Here is a 19427-nt window from a genome sequence, read left to right on the forward strand (position 1 = left end):
GCAGGCTCGCCTTGGCAAAGACCCGCCACAAGGGGGCGGCACAAGACCACGATTTGGAAGATAATTTCCGAATCTTGAGATTTCTTCTTTTTTGAAATCCAGGAAATATAACTTTGTTTTTTTTGGTCATTAGACCAAAAAACATTTATAGATGACGGTGGAGTTGATTGCATTATCTCAGGTTTGCCTTGAAATTGCCAGGGCAGATGGAAGTGGTAACCTCATAGATATATACATACACACACACACACACACACATATATATTTGATTATGTTTTCTTTCAAAGTTGTGCTGACAGTGGATGTTATTACGCACCCTAAGAACCGTCGCAACACAGGAAATGTTCCCGTCTTATCTATTTGAAGCTACAGCGACAGGATGGCAAGAATATTCCGTATTATTTATTTTTCCATCCGAAAACTAGAACTCCCGATAATTGGGACTCCTTTTTTGCTATCAGTATTTGAATGTCTCGGTGCATTTTAAAGCTTAGCTTTGTCTGAAAAGAGAAACGTAGGGCTGTTTGCAGTACAAAATTTTCTGTGCAGAATCTTCTCCCCGAAACGTCTGTACAAAACATTCTGCACAAAATCCCTTTTTTGCACTAAAACGTGTTTTCTGCGCCAGAAATACATCTTTGCACCGAAAAAAGCACATGATGTCGGGAGAAAATGTGTTTTCTGTGTAGGAAACTTCTTCTTTTTGGCTCTCGTTTTTCCGCACTGAAAAATATTGCAGAGTGTTTCCGAATACTTCAGTACGGGGGGAATCTCGGTCTAGAATAGGAATGTTTCTTCCGCCGCGGTGATAAAACCGCAGCGATTATTCAGGGATGGAATAACGGGTTAACTTTTCGGGACCCATCGTTTCCTCCTTTGAGGGCGTTTTACTCAGGGGAAAGTCGGAGGGAATGCGCTGGGCTCGTTTCCGGCATCGTTTTGCTCCGAAATTTGCACAGGTTGGCTTTTGCATTCAGGGACCGAACGGATCCCCGTTTCCCGATCGTTGTTACCCCATTCGCCGAATTCCTGGTTTGCGCCGCCGTTCCGCCATTGTGACGCTGTTCTGTGATAACCGTGTCCATGCTTGTGCGAGACTCGTAATGGTCTTGAGGATTGTTTGTGTGGAGCCATGCCTTGAATGGAGCTGTACAAAAAGTGCTAAATAAACGTGCGGCTGGTGACAAGGTTGTGGGTCCAGGTCTCCGTTTCCCCCCCGTATCCATAAGACTCCCGACACCTGGCTTAAAACAGCATCATGATCCCAACAGGATACCATTTCCAGGGGGACAAGGATTGGGAAATTATTTCCCAAGGAATTCTCATTCAGAGATGTTCTCCATGCCGTTTACATTTTTCAATAAGTGTGTTTATTGCCTTCCTCCGTCTGTTCTCATGCTGTCTTTCCCTTCCTACTCTTCTCCTTCCTTCCTTCTTCCTCTTCCTCTTTCTCTCCCTTCCTCTTCTTTCCTTCTTTCCCTTTTTCCTTCCCTCCTTCTTTCTTTTCCTCTTCTTCTTTCCTTCCTTCCCTTCCTACTTCTCTCCTTTCCCTTCCTCCTCTTCTCCTTCCTTCCTTCCCTTTTTCCTTCCCTTCTTTCCCATCCTCCTCTTCTCCTTTCCTTTCTTCCCTTTTTCCTTCCCCTTTCCTTCCTCCTCTTCTTCTTCCTTCCTCCCCTTCCTCCTTCTCTCTTTCCCTTTCTTCTCTTCTTCCTTCCTTTTTCCTTCTCTTCTTTCCCTCCTCCTCTTCTTCTTCCTTCTTCCCCTTCCTCCTTCTCTCTTTCCTTTCCTCCTCTCCTCCTTCCCTTCTTCTTTACCTTCCTCCTCTTCCCCTTCCTTCCTCCCTTCCCTCTTTCTTTACGTTCCTCCTCTTTCCTTCCTATTTCCCTCTTCTTCTTACATCTTTCCTTTCCCCCTCTTCTCCTTCTCTTTCTTTCTTCCTTTCTTCCTCCTCCCCTCCTCTTCTCCTTCATTCACCCTTTCCAATTCCCCCTCCTCCCCTTTTCTCCTTCTTCCTTCTTTCCTCCTCCTTTCTCCTCCGTTCCTTTCTCCTTCCTTCTTTCCTTCCCTCTTCTTCTTTTCCTTCTCCTCTCTTTCTTTCTTTCCTCCTCCCTTCTCTTCCCCTCTATCTTCCCTTCTCCTCTTCTACTTCTTTGTTTCCTTTCTTCACTTTTTCTCCTTCTCTTTTCCTTTTCTCCATCTTCTATTTGTCTTTTCCGCCTTGTACCAATCTGCAAGGTTGTTCCCTGTTCAGCAAAAGGCCACAACTCTCTCTCTATAGTAAAGGTAAAGATTTTCCCCTGACATTAAGTCCAGTCGTGTCTGACTCTGTGGGTTGGTGCTCATCTCCATTTCTAAGCCAAAGAGCCGGCATTGTCCGTAGACACCTCCAAGGTCATGTGGCTGGCATAATAATATATAATAATAATAATGTAATGTAGTAATAAGATAAAGGTTTCCCCTTGACATTAAGTCCCGTTGTGTCCGACTGGGGGGTTGGTGCTCATCTCCATTTCTAAGCCAAAGAGCCGGCGTTGTCCGTAGACACCTCCAAGGTCATGTGGCTGGCATAATAATATATAATAATAATGTAATGTAGTAATAAGATAAAGGTTTCCCTTGACATTAAGTCCCATTGTGTCCGACTGGGGGGTTGGTGCTCATCTCCATTTCTAAGCTGAAGAGCCGGCATTGTCCGTAGACACCTCCAAGGTCATGTGGCCAGCATAATAATATATAATAATAATGTAATGTAGTAATAAGATAAAGGTTTCCCCTTGGCATTAAGTCCAGTCGTGTCTGACTCTGGGGGTTGGTGCTCATCTCCATTTCTAAGCTGAAGAGCCGGCATTGTCCGTAGACACCTCCAAGGTCATGTGGCCAGCATAATAATATATAATAATAATGTAATGTAGTAATAAGATAAAGGTTTCCCCTTGGCATTAAGTCCAGTCGTGTCTGACTCTGGGGGTTGGTGCTCATCTCCATTTCTAAGCTGAAGAGCTGGCGTTGCCCGTAGACACTTCCACAGTCCTGTGGCCAGCATGTCTGTATGGAGCACCATTACCTTACTGCCGGAGTGGTACCTATTGATCTACTCACATTTGCATGTTTTAGAACTGCTAAGTTGGCAGAAGCTGGGGCTAACAGTGGGAGCTCTCCCGCTCCCCTGATTCAAACTGGCGACCTTTCGGTTTGCAAGTTCATCAGTTCAATGGTTCAGCAGAAGATAAAAGGGTGCTATTTCCCCCTTAGGCCCCTTGTCTTGGCTGGCGCTCTGCACGTGCTCAGAGGCCCGGCCACCAAGTCATTGCTGACCTTGTCCCTTCCTGAGGGCGCCTCCTTGCCAAAAGGGAAATCATCCCAAGATGACTCGGGATGGAGAGCCTATTAATAGTCCGGCAGCTGGAGGGAGAAGGAGGAGAAAGCAAACGGATCTGGCGTTCTTGCTTGAGAAAACGGGGAGGAAAGAAAATTCCGTCTCGACTTTATTTCCTCCCTGTGAGAAAGTCAAGCAGGTGGCCCTTTGGAAGGATGGAATGGGGACCAAGATTTCGCAACGGATACGGAAACCCTTTCGCTGGGCAAGTCACACTCTCTCGGCCAACGCAAAGCCTTGCCAAGAAAACCCTGCAAGTCGGAAATGACACATGTTGGCATCTCAGCCTAGTTTTCGAACTGAGAGGTGTGCAAACCATCCAATATTCCATTACTATTATTGCGAGGGTTGAATGAAAAGTAATGCCTCCACCTTCGTTACTTGGGCTTGGATGGGAATATTTTAATAAATCAAATGCAGAAATAATCCTGGGAATGTGCTCTTTAACTACCACTATTCACTTTCCCGCATAATCACCAGACAATTAGATACATTTCTGAATGTATTTCTGAAGCCGTGACCGAAGAAGTCGACACTCTGTTTCCACAACCAGCATCTCACGGTTCTCTCATCCTGGGTACCCATTGTGCACAGATCTTCTGATAGCCAAGCAAAATGATAGTGTGATAGCTGTCACAGAAGAAGTCGACACAACCTGCATCACACAGTTCTCTCAACGTCTTCATCGGAAGCATAAAGTGCACCAGACAATTGGATACATTTATGGCAACTATGAACAAGTTTTCTGAAGCTGTCACAGAAGAAGTCGACACAAACAGCGTCTCACAGTTCTCTCAACGTCTTCGTCGGAAGCATAATGATGTCCCCGCAGATCTTCTTTCATTATCAGGAACAGATGGAAGTCATACATTGCTAAATCTGGACTGTATGGAGGATGTCGTACGGTGTTGAGATCCAGTCTCTGAAGTTTCAAGTCTGTGCGCGTCCATTTCAGGCGTCAGCATCCTGGGTACCCATCGTGCACAGATCTTCCGATAGCCAAGCAAAGCAATCATGTGACCCACACGTTCTTGTGAAATACCGATTATGCTTGAAATTTCTCTCTGAGTGATACGACGATCGTCCTGAATCAATCTGTCACCAGACAATTGGATACATTTGAACAAGTTTGAACAATGAACAAGTTTTCTGAAGCTGTCACAGAAGAAGTCGACACTCTTTTTCTGCAACCAGCATCTCACAGTTCTCTCAACGTCTTCATCAGTAGCATCATGATGTCCCCGCAGATCTTCTTTCATTATCGGGAACAGATGGAAGTCAGACGGTGCTAAATCTGGACTGTATGGAGGATGTCATACAGGGGTGAGATCCAGTCACTGAAGTTTCAAGTCTGTGCGCTTTCATTTCAGGCATCAGCATGCTGGGTACCCATCATGCACAGATCTTCCGATAGCCAAGCAAAGCAATAATGTGACCCAAACGTTCTTGTGAAATGCCGATTATGCTTGGAATTTCTCTCTGAGTGATACGACGACTGTCCTGGATCAATCTGTCAACCTTTTGCTTGTGAGACTTGGTGGTTGCTGTTGCAGGACGTCCAACGCAAGTCAGACGTTCCCACCTCAACATCTTTAAACTTTCCCGCCCAATGATGCACAGTAATCACATCAACACAATCGCCATAAACAGTTTGCATTCTCCGATGAATCTCCTTTGGGGTGACACCTTCTGCTGTCAAGAATTCAATGACTGCACATTGCTTAAGTTGCATTGACCGACCGTCTGCGCAGGGTTCCAGACTTCGCACTTTAACAACACAACCGTTCAATGCTAAGGTTTCCTGCCAAAATGGAACTGTAGAGGAGAGTCTACTGAACAAGCCAGTACCTGCCGCATACCAGTACTGCCATCTGTTGAGGAGTTACGAAAGTGGAGGCATTACTTTTCATTCAACCCTCGTGTGTGTGTGTGTGTGTGTGTGTGTGTGTGTGTGTGTGTGTGAGTGAATCATATCTACCTATTTATATCTATGGCTGGATGGTTCTTTGTCAGGAAGGTTTTGATTATGTTTTCTTGCACCGGTGAAGTGAGTTGGACTTAAGGCATCCTTTCTCAACCTGGCATCGCGAGGGGATGTCAGAAGAGTCACTATAAGAGTGAACTATAAATCCCAGTGATGCCAAGCATCCCCCCAAGTATTTATAGTTCGCCAAGGGCCGGACAATGGATTCTGTTGCTTCCTGACCCAGCACACATAACTGGGTTCCTGTTTCCTCCTTGTGAATTCTCTGGCTTGTGCGCTGGACTATGGACTCTGCTACTACCCAACCCAGCTCCCCCTTCAGCTCCAGCTCCTGTTCCTAGAAGGAGCCAATCTTCTGTTGACCAACCCGGACCTTGGACTGATCTTCTGGTGGCCAGCCTGATGCATGGACTGGCCCCTGCACCCAAAACCCTTCCGTCCAGACTTTGGGACTTCTAGTTCTTTCCTCTCTCTTTTTATGAAATGAATAAAATATTTTCTTATTACTGTGGATTGGGGTTGGGATGGGTGGTGGGTGGTGATATATGGAATGCCTGTATACTGGTGATGCCTATGGCTTATGAATATGAAATATGTCACCCCTATGAACTCCTCTGTATCCTCACCCCCTTGACCCTCGCCCCACAAGAAAACCAGCGTGACCAGGAACTGCCTGGGGACAGAGCCCAAGCCTCTTTCCCCCAAATCACCCATTGATTGACTCATTTTGCATGGACAATGCTGCTGGCCCCAACCCTAGCCCTCGGAGCATGGCCAGCGAAGGAACAAGGGTCAGCAGAGCTTCGGAAAAAGAGACTGATTAATTCACCCAGGTATTGTTGACCCTCCGGGTGGTCCGATATCGATCTAGCCTATTCAAATTCCCTGCCAGACTCATCAAGGACAGGAAAGCCTTTGTTTGTCAAACATCTGGAGACATTTTTCCTTTGTTTCGCTGAGCACATGGCATTCCTTTGTCTGCAGATTCCTTTCCCAGATTCCTTTGTGCTCCCTCATCCCGCCCCCATTTCTCCTGATTGGCTGTCGCCACCATGTGACAGAGGTCTCCCCATTGGACCCTACAGACCACTGGAGCTTCCTGATTGGTACAGAGGCGCCAGGGGCGGGAGGGCTGCTTCCCAGGTGTCCGCCCATCACCCAATCACAGCGGGGAACATCAGAGGAGCAGGGGCAGGAGGGTTGAACTCTGGGTTTTCAAAAATTGTATAAATATGCCTGCATCACTGTACCCCGGCATGCTTATGGAGGAATTATCCCTGTAACGCATCCTTTTCAGCTGAATCGCAGAAATAAACGCTTCGGTCACTGGATACCTCTTCAGCCTCTGGTGGGATTAATTCTTAATATTTTTGCATCTTTGGATTGGCGTTCGCTGGCTGCTCACCAAGGTCAAAGACCCCCTTGGCGGTCTTCTGGGGCCTTCCTCGATGGGAAAGCCCCCCAAAAAGAGCTCGATATCATTTGGCTTACCACGAAGGGACTCCTGCTTGAGGTCCAGACTAAATTATAGCCTAAATTTTCAAGCAGGCACCTTGGTCTGATTCTTCGGGCCAGCAGCAAAGGAGGAACGGCTTGGGAAAAGAGGCGCCTCTCTTAATTTGGACTCTCCTTCTTGACAAAACTACAAATTCTCCCGCAGCCACTTCCTCCCAAGCTCTGACCTGGAGTTTCGGCACAAAGGAGTGCCAGGGAAGCCTTGATCCAAGGACTTCCTGGAAGAGGAGTGACCGACGCGGAAGGGGGAAGACATCTGGGGGGTAAGTAACAGCAACCGCGGGCAGGCCAAGATTTCTCAGGTGGGAGGGGTCCTGGGTCCCTTTGCTCAGCTTCGGAGTAAGACCACTGGGTGTCGGGATTGCGGGGCTCGGTAACAAATTCCTGGGTGAGGTCTGGGAAGATCTGGCGATTTGGGTTTGGATATCTGCAGTCCAATTTGCGTTTTGCATACCTGGAACTCTGTTGGGAGGGGAAGCGTCCTTCTCCTCGCCTGCAAGTTGCCAGGCATTGGCCACTCAGTTCTAGTGGAAGGGACTCTTGGAGAAAGTCTTTGTTGCGGTTGGCTGGACATTTCCCATTAACTGCTAGGTAGGCAGAGGCTGAGCTAGAAATGAGTGTTTGTGGGCCCAAGCCCAAACGTCCTGTCTCAAAAGAAACACCTTTAGATAAGTTCTTGGCCAATTGGGACAGGCAAGCGTCACAATTCGTCGACGCAGGCCAAGATGGTCAAATATAGCATGCCCAAGTGGCCCTTAAGGCCCTTGGAAGGTGGAACCTCCTGGTCCCCACATGGCAGCGCGGAAGACTGTCATGGACGGGCAAAATGGGAAGAAATTGCTCATATTTCATGCTTTTTGACCAAAGCCGGAAGGGGGTGGAGGGAGGAGCTTGTGCCCAACTTTCACCATGCAAAAGGAAGGCCACAAGGCCCCCCCTTCTCCCAGAAACCCCCTCCAGACCTTTTTCACCCCCTCCCTTTGAAAAAAAAATTGCTTGTTCCCCTACCATCCCATTCCCATTTCCCTTTACCCAATCTCCCTGACTCCTTCCTTCCCTTCCCAACCCCTCCATTTCCCTATTCCCTATTTATGATATGTCTGAATTTATATGCCCCTTCTACTTTTTACTGCTCCTTGAGGAAATGCACTAGGGATGGGTAGTTCTCTGAAAAAGGGGACCGGAAGTAGATTCTTTGCTCTCTCCCTCTCCTGCTTCCTCCTGTGCCACCTTGGCTTCCTCCCCTTTTCCTCCCTTCAGATGGGAGAAGAAGGCCTTGCTCATTCCCTTCTTCCCCAAGCTACTACCAATCCCCTTCTTTCTAAAGCTAAATCTTCAGTGCCTTTGTCTTCTCTTCCCCATCTCCCATTACTCCCAACTCCCTTTTCTCTCTCTCTTTGCTTTCAACCCCTTCTCTCTTTCTCCCCCTGCAGACAAGGGAGGTGTAAAAGGGGGCTTTTTTTCCTATTCCTGTTTCTTTTTGCTAAGAAGGAGGGGTGATCAATGCCTCCAAGTTTGGCTTTTCTCTCTCTCTCTCTCTCTCTCTCTCTCTCTCTTTCACTGGAAAGGAGAGGGGAGGGAGAAGAGAAATAGCTTGTACAAAAAGTGACCCCTTTGCCCCCCCCCCTTGAAATCCAGGAGGAGAGAGGTCTGACCTGTGCTTGTTTTTTTCTTTCTCCTTTTTTGTGGGAGAGCCCCCAAATGTCTATTTTGGGGGGGTTGCCTGTACCTTTTTTCCTTTGTCTCCTGTTGGCCATGCTTCCCAGGGTTTCCAAAAAGATTTCCTCCTTTCTCAACAGGAAGGGGAAGAGAAAAGGGAGGAGTCTCCCTTTCCTCCTTCCTCCCTTCCTTTGTTTGACCCCTTTGTTCCCATTTCTCCCTTGGAACCTGGAAGAAAAAGGGGCTGATCCAGATTTGTTATTTTCCCTCTCTCTCCCATTCTGGGAAATGCAAACTAAGGGAGGGGGGAGAAGGGGAGGAAGTTTCAGCCCAGACTTGTGTTTTCTGCCATGTTTCTTTCTTCTGTGTAGATGGGGGGAGGGCACATCACTCCTTCCCTTCCTCTCCCATCTCTTCTCTAGAACTACAAATCCCCATCTCACCAGAGCACCCCACTTACTTTCAAAAGCTAGATCACCCCCTTTTGCTTTCAACTTCTCTTTCTGACCACCTTTCCCCTGGCCTTGGGGGTTTCTCCTTCCCTCTTGCAAACAGATGGAATTCTACCCCTCTCACATCTTCAATCTCCCCTTCTTTTCTGCACAACTACAAAACCCATTTTCCAGAGGCGATGATCCTTGCCTCCAAGTTTGCTGTTTTTTTTCTCTCTCTCTCTCCACTTCTCCCCTTTCTTTCTAAGAACCAGGCATCACAAAAAGAGTTCTTTGTGTTTATGTCTCTGAAGCCCATACCTCTTTTCTCTCTCTCTCTTCTCCCTCCCTTCCCATCTTCTAAGAAGCCAATATTCTGTGAATTCTTTCCTCTATCTCACAGGGAAATCCTGCTGCTTCCTCTTACCTCCTTCTCCTCAAACCTAAGAAAGGGATGTTCCAGAAGCATTCCCTCCTGACATTTCACCCACATCTATGGTTAAGTCTCTCTCTCTCACACACACAGTCCCTCTAATGCCTTTTTCCTTCCTGGCCCTTCCTCCCTCCCTTTCCCCTGAGTGCATGTATGTGAATGTTTAAATTATCCCATTAACTGCCTTAAATATGAGGAGGACGTTGAGGTCCAGGGGTCTCCTCTGCGCAGTGAAGAGACCACCAGACATCAGATCGACCTGTGGGACCCATAATCCACTCCTGCCGCTGAGGACAACTACCTGGGTGAGGTGAACAATGGGAGGTCTGTGGACCTTCCTGTGTGGAACCCAGATGGCACAGGAAGATCCTAGGAGAGCAGGACCAGACCCCATGCCGCCCAGAAGAGACAGCCCCTCCTAGAGGCTGATCTGAGCCCCCACGGGGGAATGCCATCGCAGGAGGAGCAACCAGGATCCCACAGCAACTGCCATGAAAGAAGGAGGCCCTGCCCGTTCCAGAAGCTGTGCAGAGGAGTGGCCCAAAGGAGACCACTGACGCCCTCACTAGGTATGAAAGTTTTTCCCTTTGTTTCCTCACTAACTACCCTTGGGCTGGGAAGGGGGGGTGGGGGGGGCTGTAAACCTTCTTTCTGACTGTCCTAGACACTATCCCTGAGCCTCTGTGATGATGGAGAGCCGGACCTGTCTGCGGTCACCAGGAGGCGCCACGCCAGAAGGAGTAGCAAGGCTGAGCCCCATCTTCTTCTTCTTCGGCTGCTCTCCTTGTTTCAGTACCAAGGGAGGAGCCAGCGCCCCCAGGAGGCCTGAGGACCACTGCCAGATGGGAGAATTCCACCATGTGCCATCCTTCTCCATTGAGGATTCACTCGGGACCCCTGAGTGCTCCATGCTGACTGCCATCACGGACTCCATCATCCCCTGCCTCCACCGTCTTCACCTTCTTGCTTCAGTTTTTTTTTCTTTCTTTTCTCCAACCCAAAGGACACTCTGCCACTGGTCTCTCCCACCCTGCTGGGTCCTGCTGTTGTTGCTTAAGTTGGGTCCCGAAATAATCAACAGAATACAATCTAATCAGTCTAAAAAGAGGCCCTGGGTGCTAAAGAATTGTCGAGGCTTGGGAAAATGAGTGTGACCATTTTCCAGCCTCGAAGGGAGGATTGATGCCAAGCATCCCCCCAAGTATTTATAGTTCGCCAAGGGCCGGACAATGGATTCTGTTGCTTCCTGACCCAGCACACATAACTGGGTTCCTGTTTCCTCCTTGTGAATTCTCTGGCTTGTGCGCTGGACTATGGACTCTGCTACTACCCAACCCAGCTCCCCCTTCAGCTCCAGCTCCTGTTCCTAGAAGGAGCCAATCTTCTGTTGACCAACCCGGACCTTGGACTGATCTTCTGGTGGCCAGCCTGATGCATGGACTGGCCCCTGCACCCAAAACCCTTCCGTCCAGACTTTGGGACTTCTAGTTCTTTCCTCTCTCTTTTTATGAAATGAATAAAATATTTTCTTATTACTGTGGATTGGGGTTGGGATGGGTGGTGGGTGGTGATATATGGAATGCCTGTATACTGGTGATGCCTATGGCTTATGAATATGAAATATGTCACCCCTATGAACTCCTCTGTATCCTCACCCCCTTGACCCTCGCCCCACAAGAAAACCAGCGTGACCAGGAACTGCCTGGGGACAGAGCCCAAGCCTCTTTCCCCCAAATCACCCATTGATTGACTCATTTTGCATGGACAATGCTGCTGGCCCCAACCCTAGCCCTCGGAGCATGGCCAGCGAAGGAACAAGGGTCAGCAGAGCTTCGGAAAAAGAGACTGATTAATTCACCCAGGTATTGTTGACCCTCCGGGTGGTCCGATATCGATCTAGCCTATTCAAATTCCCTGCCAGACTCATCAAGGACAGGAAAGCCTTTGTTTGTCAAACATCTGGAGACATTTTTCCTTTGTTTCGCTGAGCACATGGCATTCCTTTGTCTGCAGATTCCTTTCCCAGATTCCTTTGTGCTCCCTCATCCCGCCCCCATTTCTCCTGATTGGCTGTCGCCACCATGTGACAGAGGTCTCCCCATTGGACCCTACAGACCACTGGAGCTTCCTGATTGGTACAGAGGCGCCAGGGGCGGGAGGGCTGCTTCCCAGGTGTCCGCCCATCACCCAATCACAGCGGGGAACATCAGAGGAGCAGGGGCAGGAGGGTTGAACTCTGGGTTTTCAAAAATTGTATAAATATGCCTGCATCACTGTACCCCGGCATGCTTATGGAGGAATTATCCCTGTAACGCATCCTTTTCAGCTGAATCGCAGAAATAAACGCTTCGGTCACTGGATACCTCTTCAGCCTCTGGTGGGATTAATTCTTAATATTTTTGCATCTTTGGATTGGCGTTCGCTGGCTGCTCACCAAGGTCAAAGACCCCCTTGGCGGTCTTCTGGGGCCTTCCTCGATGGGAAAGCCCCCCAAAAAGAGCTCGATATCACCAGCAACTACAACTCCCAAATCTCAAGGTCTATTTCCCGCAAACTCCATCTGTGTTCATATTTGGGCATATGGAATATCCATGCCAAGTTTTGTCCAGATCCGTCATTGTTTGAGTCCACAGTGCTCTCTGGATGGAGGTGAACTACAACTCCAAAACTCAAGGTCCATGCCCATCAAACCATTCTAGTGTTTTCTGTTGGTCTTGGGAGTCCTGTCTGCCACATTTAGTTCAATTCCATCATTGTTGGCGTTCAGAATGCTCTTTGATTGTAGATGAACTATAAATTCCAGCAACTACAACTCCCCAATGACAAAATCAATTTTCTTGAGTGATGGTCACTCCTTGGGTTAGTAGGTGTCTTGTGGCCAAATTTGGTGACAATTCATCCAGCGGACTTTGAGTTATGATGTCACTCAAAACGAACAGAGCATTTTTATATATATAGATATTTACATGGACATAATATCACAGTAAGAAGCACTGGGATGTCTGTGGTGGAGGAGACACATAAAACCTGAAATGTCATGGGAGGGAGGGCTTTTGGTGGATCCTCAGCACTGTCAACATATTATTATTACTTTGTCCTTTTTCTTGCAGGCCGTGCAAAGAGGGTCCGAACCCGTTGGAAGAGCCCTCCGTCCGCTGGCAGGGCGTCTCCGCCAACCAGGCGTCACAGACCCCGCCGGACGCCCTGGCCACCGTCAAGTCGCTCATCAAGTCCTTTGACTTGGGATGCCCAGGTAAACACCACGCTTTGGCTTCTGAGACAGGTCTTGACAACCCTATCGTCTTCCTCCGATGCTGGGGCACACTCTCTCAGCCTCGGAGGAATACTCTTCGGACAAGGTGGAGTTGGGAGGGACCCCAAAGGGCATCTAGTCCACCTCCCCAGCCAGACCAGAAAGCACACTCAAAGCACTCCTGACAGATAGCCATCCAGCTTCAATTCAAACTGCCTGAGACTCCACTGGACTCTCGCACACTCTGTAAATACACTAGAGTTGGGAGGGACCCCAAAGGGCATTTAGTCCACCTCCTCAGCGAGGCCGGAAAGCACACTCAAAGCACTCCTGACAGATAGCAATCTAGTTTCAGTTTCAACTCTCTGAGACTCCACTGGACTCTCAGAGTTGGGAGGGACCCCAAAGGGCATCTAGTCCACCTCCTCAGCCAGGCCAGAAAGTACACTCAAAGCACTCCTGACAGATAGCCAACCAGTTTCAGATCAAACTGTCTGAGACTCCACTGGACTCTCAGAGTTGGAGGGGACCCCAAAGGGCATCTAGTCCACCTCCTCAGCCAGACCAGAAAGCACCCTCAAAGCACTCCTGACAGATAGCCATCCAGTTTCAGTTCCAACTCTCTGAGACTCCACTGGACTCTCAGAGTTGGAGGGGACCCCAAAGGGCATCTAGTCCACCTCCTCTACCAGGCCGGAAAACACACTCAAAGCACTCCTGACAGATACCCATCCAATTTCAGTTCAAACTGTCAGAGACTCCACTGGACTCTCAGAGTTGGGAGGGACCCCCAATAGGCATCTAGTTCACCTCCTCAGCCAGGTCAGAAGGCACACTCAAAGCACTCCTGACAGATAGCCATCCAGTTTCAGTTCAAACTGTCTGAGACTTCAGTGGACTCTCAGAGTTGGGAGCGACCCCCAAAGGGCATCTAGTCCACCCCCTCAGCCAGGCCAGAAAGCACACTCAAAGGACTCCTGACAGATAGCCATCCAGTTTCAGATCAAACTCTCTGAGACTCCAGTGGACTCTCAGAGTTGGGAGGGACCCCCAAAGGGCATCTAGTCCACCTCCTCTGCCAGGCCAGAAAGCACCCTCAAAGCACTCCTGACAGATAGCCATCCAGTTTCAGATCAAACTGTCTGAGACTCCACTGGACTCTCAGAGTTGGAGAGACCCCCAAAGGGCATCTAGTCCACCTCCTCAGCTAAACCAGAAAGCACATTCAAATCACTCCTGACAGATAGCCATCCAGTTTCAGTTCAAATTGCCTGAGACTCCACACGACTCTCAGGCAGTCTGTACTTCACACTAGAGTTGGGAGGGACCCCCAAAGGGCATCTAGTCCACCTCCTTAGCCAAACCAGAAAGCACACTCAAAGCACTCCTGACAGATAGCCATCCAGTTTCAGTTCAAACTCTCTGAGACTCCACTGGACTCTCAGAGTTGGAGGTGACCCCAAAGGGCATCTAGTCCACCTCCTCAGCCAAACCAGAAAGCATACTCAAAGCACTCCTGACAGATAGCCATCCAGATTCAGTTCAAACTGCCTGAGGCTCCACAGGAATCTCAGTCCGTACTAGAGTTGGGAGAGACCCCAAAAGGCATCTAGTCCATCTCCTCATCCAGACCAGAAAACACACTCCAAGCACTCCTGACAGATAGCCATCCAGTTTTAGTTCAAACTGTCTGGGACTCTACAGGACTCTCAGGCAGTCTGTACTTCACACTAGAGTTGGGAGGGACCCCAAAGGGCATCTAGTCCATCTCCTCATCCAGACCAGAAAACACACTCAAAGCACTCCTGACAGATAGCCATCCAGCTTCAGTTCAAACTGTCTGAGACTCAAGTGGACTCTCAGAGTTGGGAGAGATCCCCAAAGGGCATCTAGTCCACCTCAGCCAGGCCAGACATACTAATCCAGCTTGAGAACAAACCCGCAGAACTTCTATTGGGGACTTCCTGGAATAATAATGAAGTCAGAAATGCTTCTAGCGACAATTGGGGTGGGTGGGGGTCTTCCTCCTAACAAGCCCAGAGCATCTTCCATCGAATCCTAGATTCATTTTCTCCCACCCCCCCCCCCCTTTTGCCTTCTTCCTCTCATTCCGGATCCAGGCCCTGGAAGCGTGCCGAGTGTCCCGGCCCACAAGGCCTCCCGGAGCCCCCTGAGCGGCATCCCCACCCGGACCGCCCCCGCTGCCGCTGTCTCCCCCATACAGGTAACCCCCAATTGCACAGCCCTTCCACCGTCCACTTGTGACACCGAGTCCTTTGATGGAGTACTTTCTCATTCTTGTGCATGCTGCTGGAAGGTTTCATGGCGTCGTCAATTAGTTAAATTAGCCTCCCCACATAAAGGGGTTCCTAAATTTCCTACTTGACAGATGCAACTGTCTTTCAGGCTACATAGGTCAACAGCAAGCTAGACTATTAATGGTTGGGAGCGCACTCTGATCTGAACTCATGACCTCTCTCAGTTGGTAGTGATTTAATGCAGCTAACTAGCTGTGCCACAGCCTGGTCCTTAGAATAATAATAATAATAATAATAATAATAATAATAATAATTATTATTATTATTATTATTTTACTGACACAAAAACACAGTATGTCACAGCAAATGAGATCTATATGCTGGATTTCGTATCACAAAATCACAAGTTGAATACTTCCCAAGCGTCTAGGACTGTGTGAGTATTATTATTATTATTATTATTATTATTATTGTGCCAGAGTCTTTGCAGTTTGATCTTTAAATCCTCGTATCCTGCTGTCAGCCCCAGCTTCTGCCAACCTAGCACTTCGAAAATATGCAAATGTGAGTTGAGCAATAGGAACAGCCATGGTGAGAAGATAATGGCGCTCCATGCACTCATGCTGACCATATAACCTTGGAGGTGTCTACGAACAACGCCTTTTCTTGGTGCACTTACACTACAGAATGAATGCCCTTTGCACCCCACTTTAAATACCATAGCTCCATACTATGCGGTCCTCGGAGTTATAGTTTCGCAAGGTCCATACCCTTCCTTGAGTGCATTTGCACTATGGAATGAATGCTCTTGGACCCACTTTAACTACCATAGTTCCATACTATGCGGTCCTGGGAGTTACAGTTTCCCAAGGTCCATACCAGTCTCTGGGTGCATTTACACTATGGAATGAATGCTCTTGGACCCCATTTTAAATACCATAGCTCCATACTATGCAGTTCTGGGAGTTATAGTTTCCCAAGGTCCATACCCTTCTCTGGGTGCATTTACACTACGGAATGAATGCCTTTGCACCCCACTTTAAATGCCATGGCTCCATGTGATGGATTCCTCCTGGGAGTCATAGTTTCCCAAGGTCCATACCCTTGGGAATGGACCTTGGGTGCATTTACACTATGGAATGAATGCTCTTGGACCCCACTTTAAATATCATAGCTCCATACAATGCGGTCCTGCGAGTTATAGTTTTCCAAGGTCCACACCCTTCTCTTGGTGCATTTACAGCATAGAATGAATGCCCTTTGCACCCACTTTAAATGCCATGGCTCCATGTGATGGAGTCCTCCTGGGAGTTATAGTTTCCCAAGGTCCATACCCGTCTCTGGGTGCATTTACACTATGGAATGAATGCTCTTGGACCCCACATCAAATACCATAGATCCATACTATGCAGTCTTGGGAGTTATAGTTTCCCAAGGTCCATACCCTTCTGTGGGTGCACCTACACACTTTGGAATGAATGCTCTTGGAGCCCACTTTTAATACCATAGCTCCACACAATATGGTCCTGGGAGTTATAGTTTTCCAAGGTCCATACCCTTCTCTGTGGGGCAGCAGCAGAGAGGAGGAAAGAAGAAAGGAAAGGAGGAATAAAAAAGGGAAGAGAAAGAAAGAAAGAAAGAAGGAGGGAAATGAAAGGAGGTGAGGGAGAGCTTTGCAGAGAAGGACAACCAAGTATTTGTTTGCTGCTTAATTTTCCCAGGCTAATTAATAGTCCGGAAGGGACTTTGCTTGCCCTTCGGTGGCTCTTTCTTTCCTTCTCCAGGAAACGCAATGCTTTCTTCCTTTTTGTGGAACTGTGCTGTGGGTTTCAATGGCTTCTCTGTGTTAGTCTGACATAGGGATTGTCCAGAACTTCTGCAATCCCAAATAGTATTTATTATTATTATTATTATTATTATTTATTTATTTATTTATTTGGTGCATGGCTTCATTTATCGTGGGTTTTGCTATTGTTGATTTTCTATTATTATTATTATTATTATTATTATTATTATTATTATTATTGGTCAGGCAGTAAGAAGGTCAGGCAGTAAGAAGCCAGACCTTGAAACTGCTAGGCCATTAAATGGTAACCAAGGTGGCCAATTGAAACATTCACACCTAACATATGTTGTATTATGTTGTCCGGGCTTGGCCCCATGTAAGCCATCGGGGAGATAGTGGTGAGGTAGAAATAAAGTTTATTATTATTATTATTATTATTATTATTATTATTACCTCAAGACAAGACAAGAGTTCTTTCTCTCACCCTGGACATTCCACAGATATATAAACCCCATTTTCCTAGTTTCCAACAGACCTCACAACCTCCGAGGATGCCTGCCATAGATACAGGCAAAACGTCAGGAGAGAATGCTTCTGGAACATGGCCATATAGCCCAGAAAAATCACAGCAACCCATTATTATTATTATTATTATTATTATTATTATTGCAGATATAAATAAACATAATAATTACAAATAAATAATGATAATAATAATAATAATAATAATAATAATAATAACCATGAAAATGAGCAAAACATTGCTACTGGTATTGAGAACACACCAGGATCAAGGCAGTGGCGAATGAACGCCACCCGGGCAGAGGAGTTCTCCAAGCTGATGACCTACTCATATGCGAACATATCCAAATCAAGCTTGCTCACTGCACTCTTTACACTTGTCTATACCTTGGTTCTTTCTCTGGGTATTATCCCACAGGTATAGGATATATACTCCATGAAAGCCTTGGATAAGACATCAAATAGATTATTTGAATGCTGGTATTGACATTACCTTTCTTTTCTCCTTCTCCTTGTCGCAGAGACATTCCAACGCCAGCCATGCCAAACCGGCCGGGAAAACCTTCTCCAAGTCCTCCGAGCGGCCGGAACTCCCCTTAACAGGTACGAGGGAGAGACAAAGCGGGGTGTCAATCAACAGAAGAACGTAATAGTAATAATAATAACAATACACTATGTTAAAACTTCTTCTCTACCTATTATTATTATATTTTCTTACCCTTTCCTCTACCTATCATTATTATTATATTTTCTTACCCTCTTCTCTACCTATTATTACTACTATTACTACTACTACTATTATTATTATTATATTTTCTTACCCTCCTCTCTACCTATTATTATTATTATTATTATTAGTAGTATTATATATTCTTACTCTCTACCTATTATTATATTTTCTTACCCCCTTCTCTACCTATTATTATTATTATTATTAGTAGTATTATTATATTTTCTTACCCTCCTCTCTCCCTATTATTATTATTATTATTATTATTAGTATTATATATTCTCACTCTCTACCTATTATTATATTTTCTTACCCTCTTCTCTACCTATTATTATTATTATTACTTTCTCACCCTCTTCTCTACCTATTATTATTACTATTTTCTTAAACCTCTTCTCTATTATTATTATTATTATTATTTCTTATCCTCTTCTCTACCTGTTATTATTATTATTATTATTATTATTATTATTATATTTACCCTCTTCTCTACCTATCATTATTTATTATTATATTTTCTTACTTTTCTCTACTTATTATTATTATTATTATATTTTCCTACACTCTTCTCTACCTATTATTATTATTATTATTATTATTATTATTTTCCCACCCTCTTCTCTACCTATTATTATTATATTTTCTTACCCTCTTCTCTACCTATTATTATTATTATTATTATTATATTTTCTTCCCTTCTTCTCTACCTGTTGTTGTTATTATTATTATATATTTCCTACCCTCTTCTCCACCTATTATTATTATTTTCTTAAAACTCTTCGCTACCTAGTATTATTTATTATTATTTTCTTGGACTCTTCTTTACTTATTATTATTATTATTTTATTATTATTATTATCATTTTACTACCCATTTATTCTCTACCTATTTTTATTATTATATTATTCACTTTTTCTCTACCAATTCCAGTAACATGAGTTTTATTCCTAATTGGTCCTATCCTAAAAATATGAGAAAAGTTTCTTTAGTTGCACAAAACTTGGCTTGTACGGGAAGGACATCGTCCATCCTGCTAGAGTACATTTTGCAATCGTTTCCCAATGAACCTCTCATCATTGAGTCTCATCCCATTGAAATTTGTCTGGGTCATTTTTCTGGAGGAGAACAACCGCTTTCAAAGCCAGGACCGTGCCATTAAACAGAAATAATGCTATTTTATCGTTTGGAGGGATGCATCCGCCCACACTTCTGCCGTTGGAACACTTTGATCCCACTTGAATTCCTGAGTTTTTGGAGATGAGCGCCTTTTCATCTTTGCAAACTCAGGTCCAACGTGGCTTCCTTTCTTCTCTCTCCGGGTACTCTGTTCACCATTAATGTGTCCTTCCTCTTTTCCTTCCTTTTTGCGAAAAGGTATCATTTTTCCTCCAGTGAGTCATGTTTTTCTTCTAATCCGATAATTGAAGAACAATGGCATCGGTGGAGTCGTGCCGCTTTCCGGCCGGATTGGGTCTCCGGA

At 46.2% G+C, this 19427-nt stretch overlaps 1 protein-coding gene across 3 annotated transcripts in view; it reads left to right on the forward strand.

The window, feature by feature from the left end:
* Positions 1-19427, forward strand: part of SPECC1 (sperm antigen with calponin homology and coiled-coil domains 1) — an 81962-nt gene that overhangs the window by 38374 nt on the left and 24161 nt on the right. For all 3 annotated transcript variants that reach the window (XM_067472106.1, XM_067472107.1, XM_067472108.1), the window contains 3 exons: positions 12509-12651; positions 14772-14875; positions 17739-17820. In XM_067472106.1, the coding sequence (XP_067328207.1) occupies positions 12509-12651; positions 14772-14875; positions 17739-17820 (329 nt within the window). The remainder of the gene's footprint in view (positions 1-12508; positions 12652-14771; positions 14876-17738; positions 17821-19427) is intronic.

This window comes from Anolis sagrei, chromosome 11, assembly GCF_037176765.1.
Source record: "Anolis sagrei isolate rAnoSag1 chromosome 11, rAnoSag1.mat, whole genome shotgun sequence".
Classification (NCBI taxonomy): Eukaryota; Metazoa; Chordata; class Lepidosauria; order Squamata; family Dactyloidae; genus Anolis; species Anolis sagrei.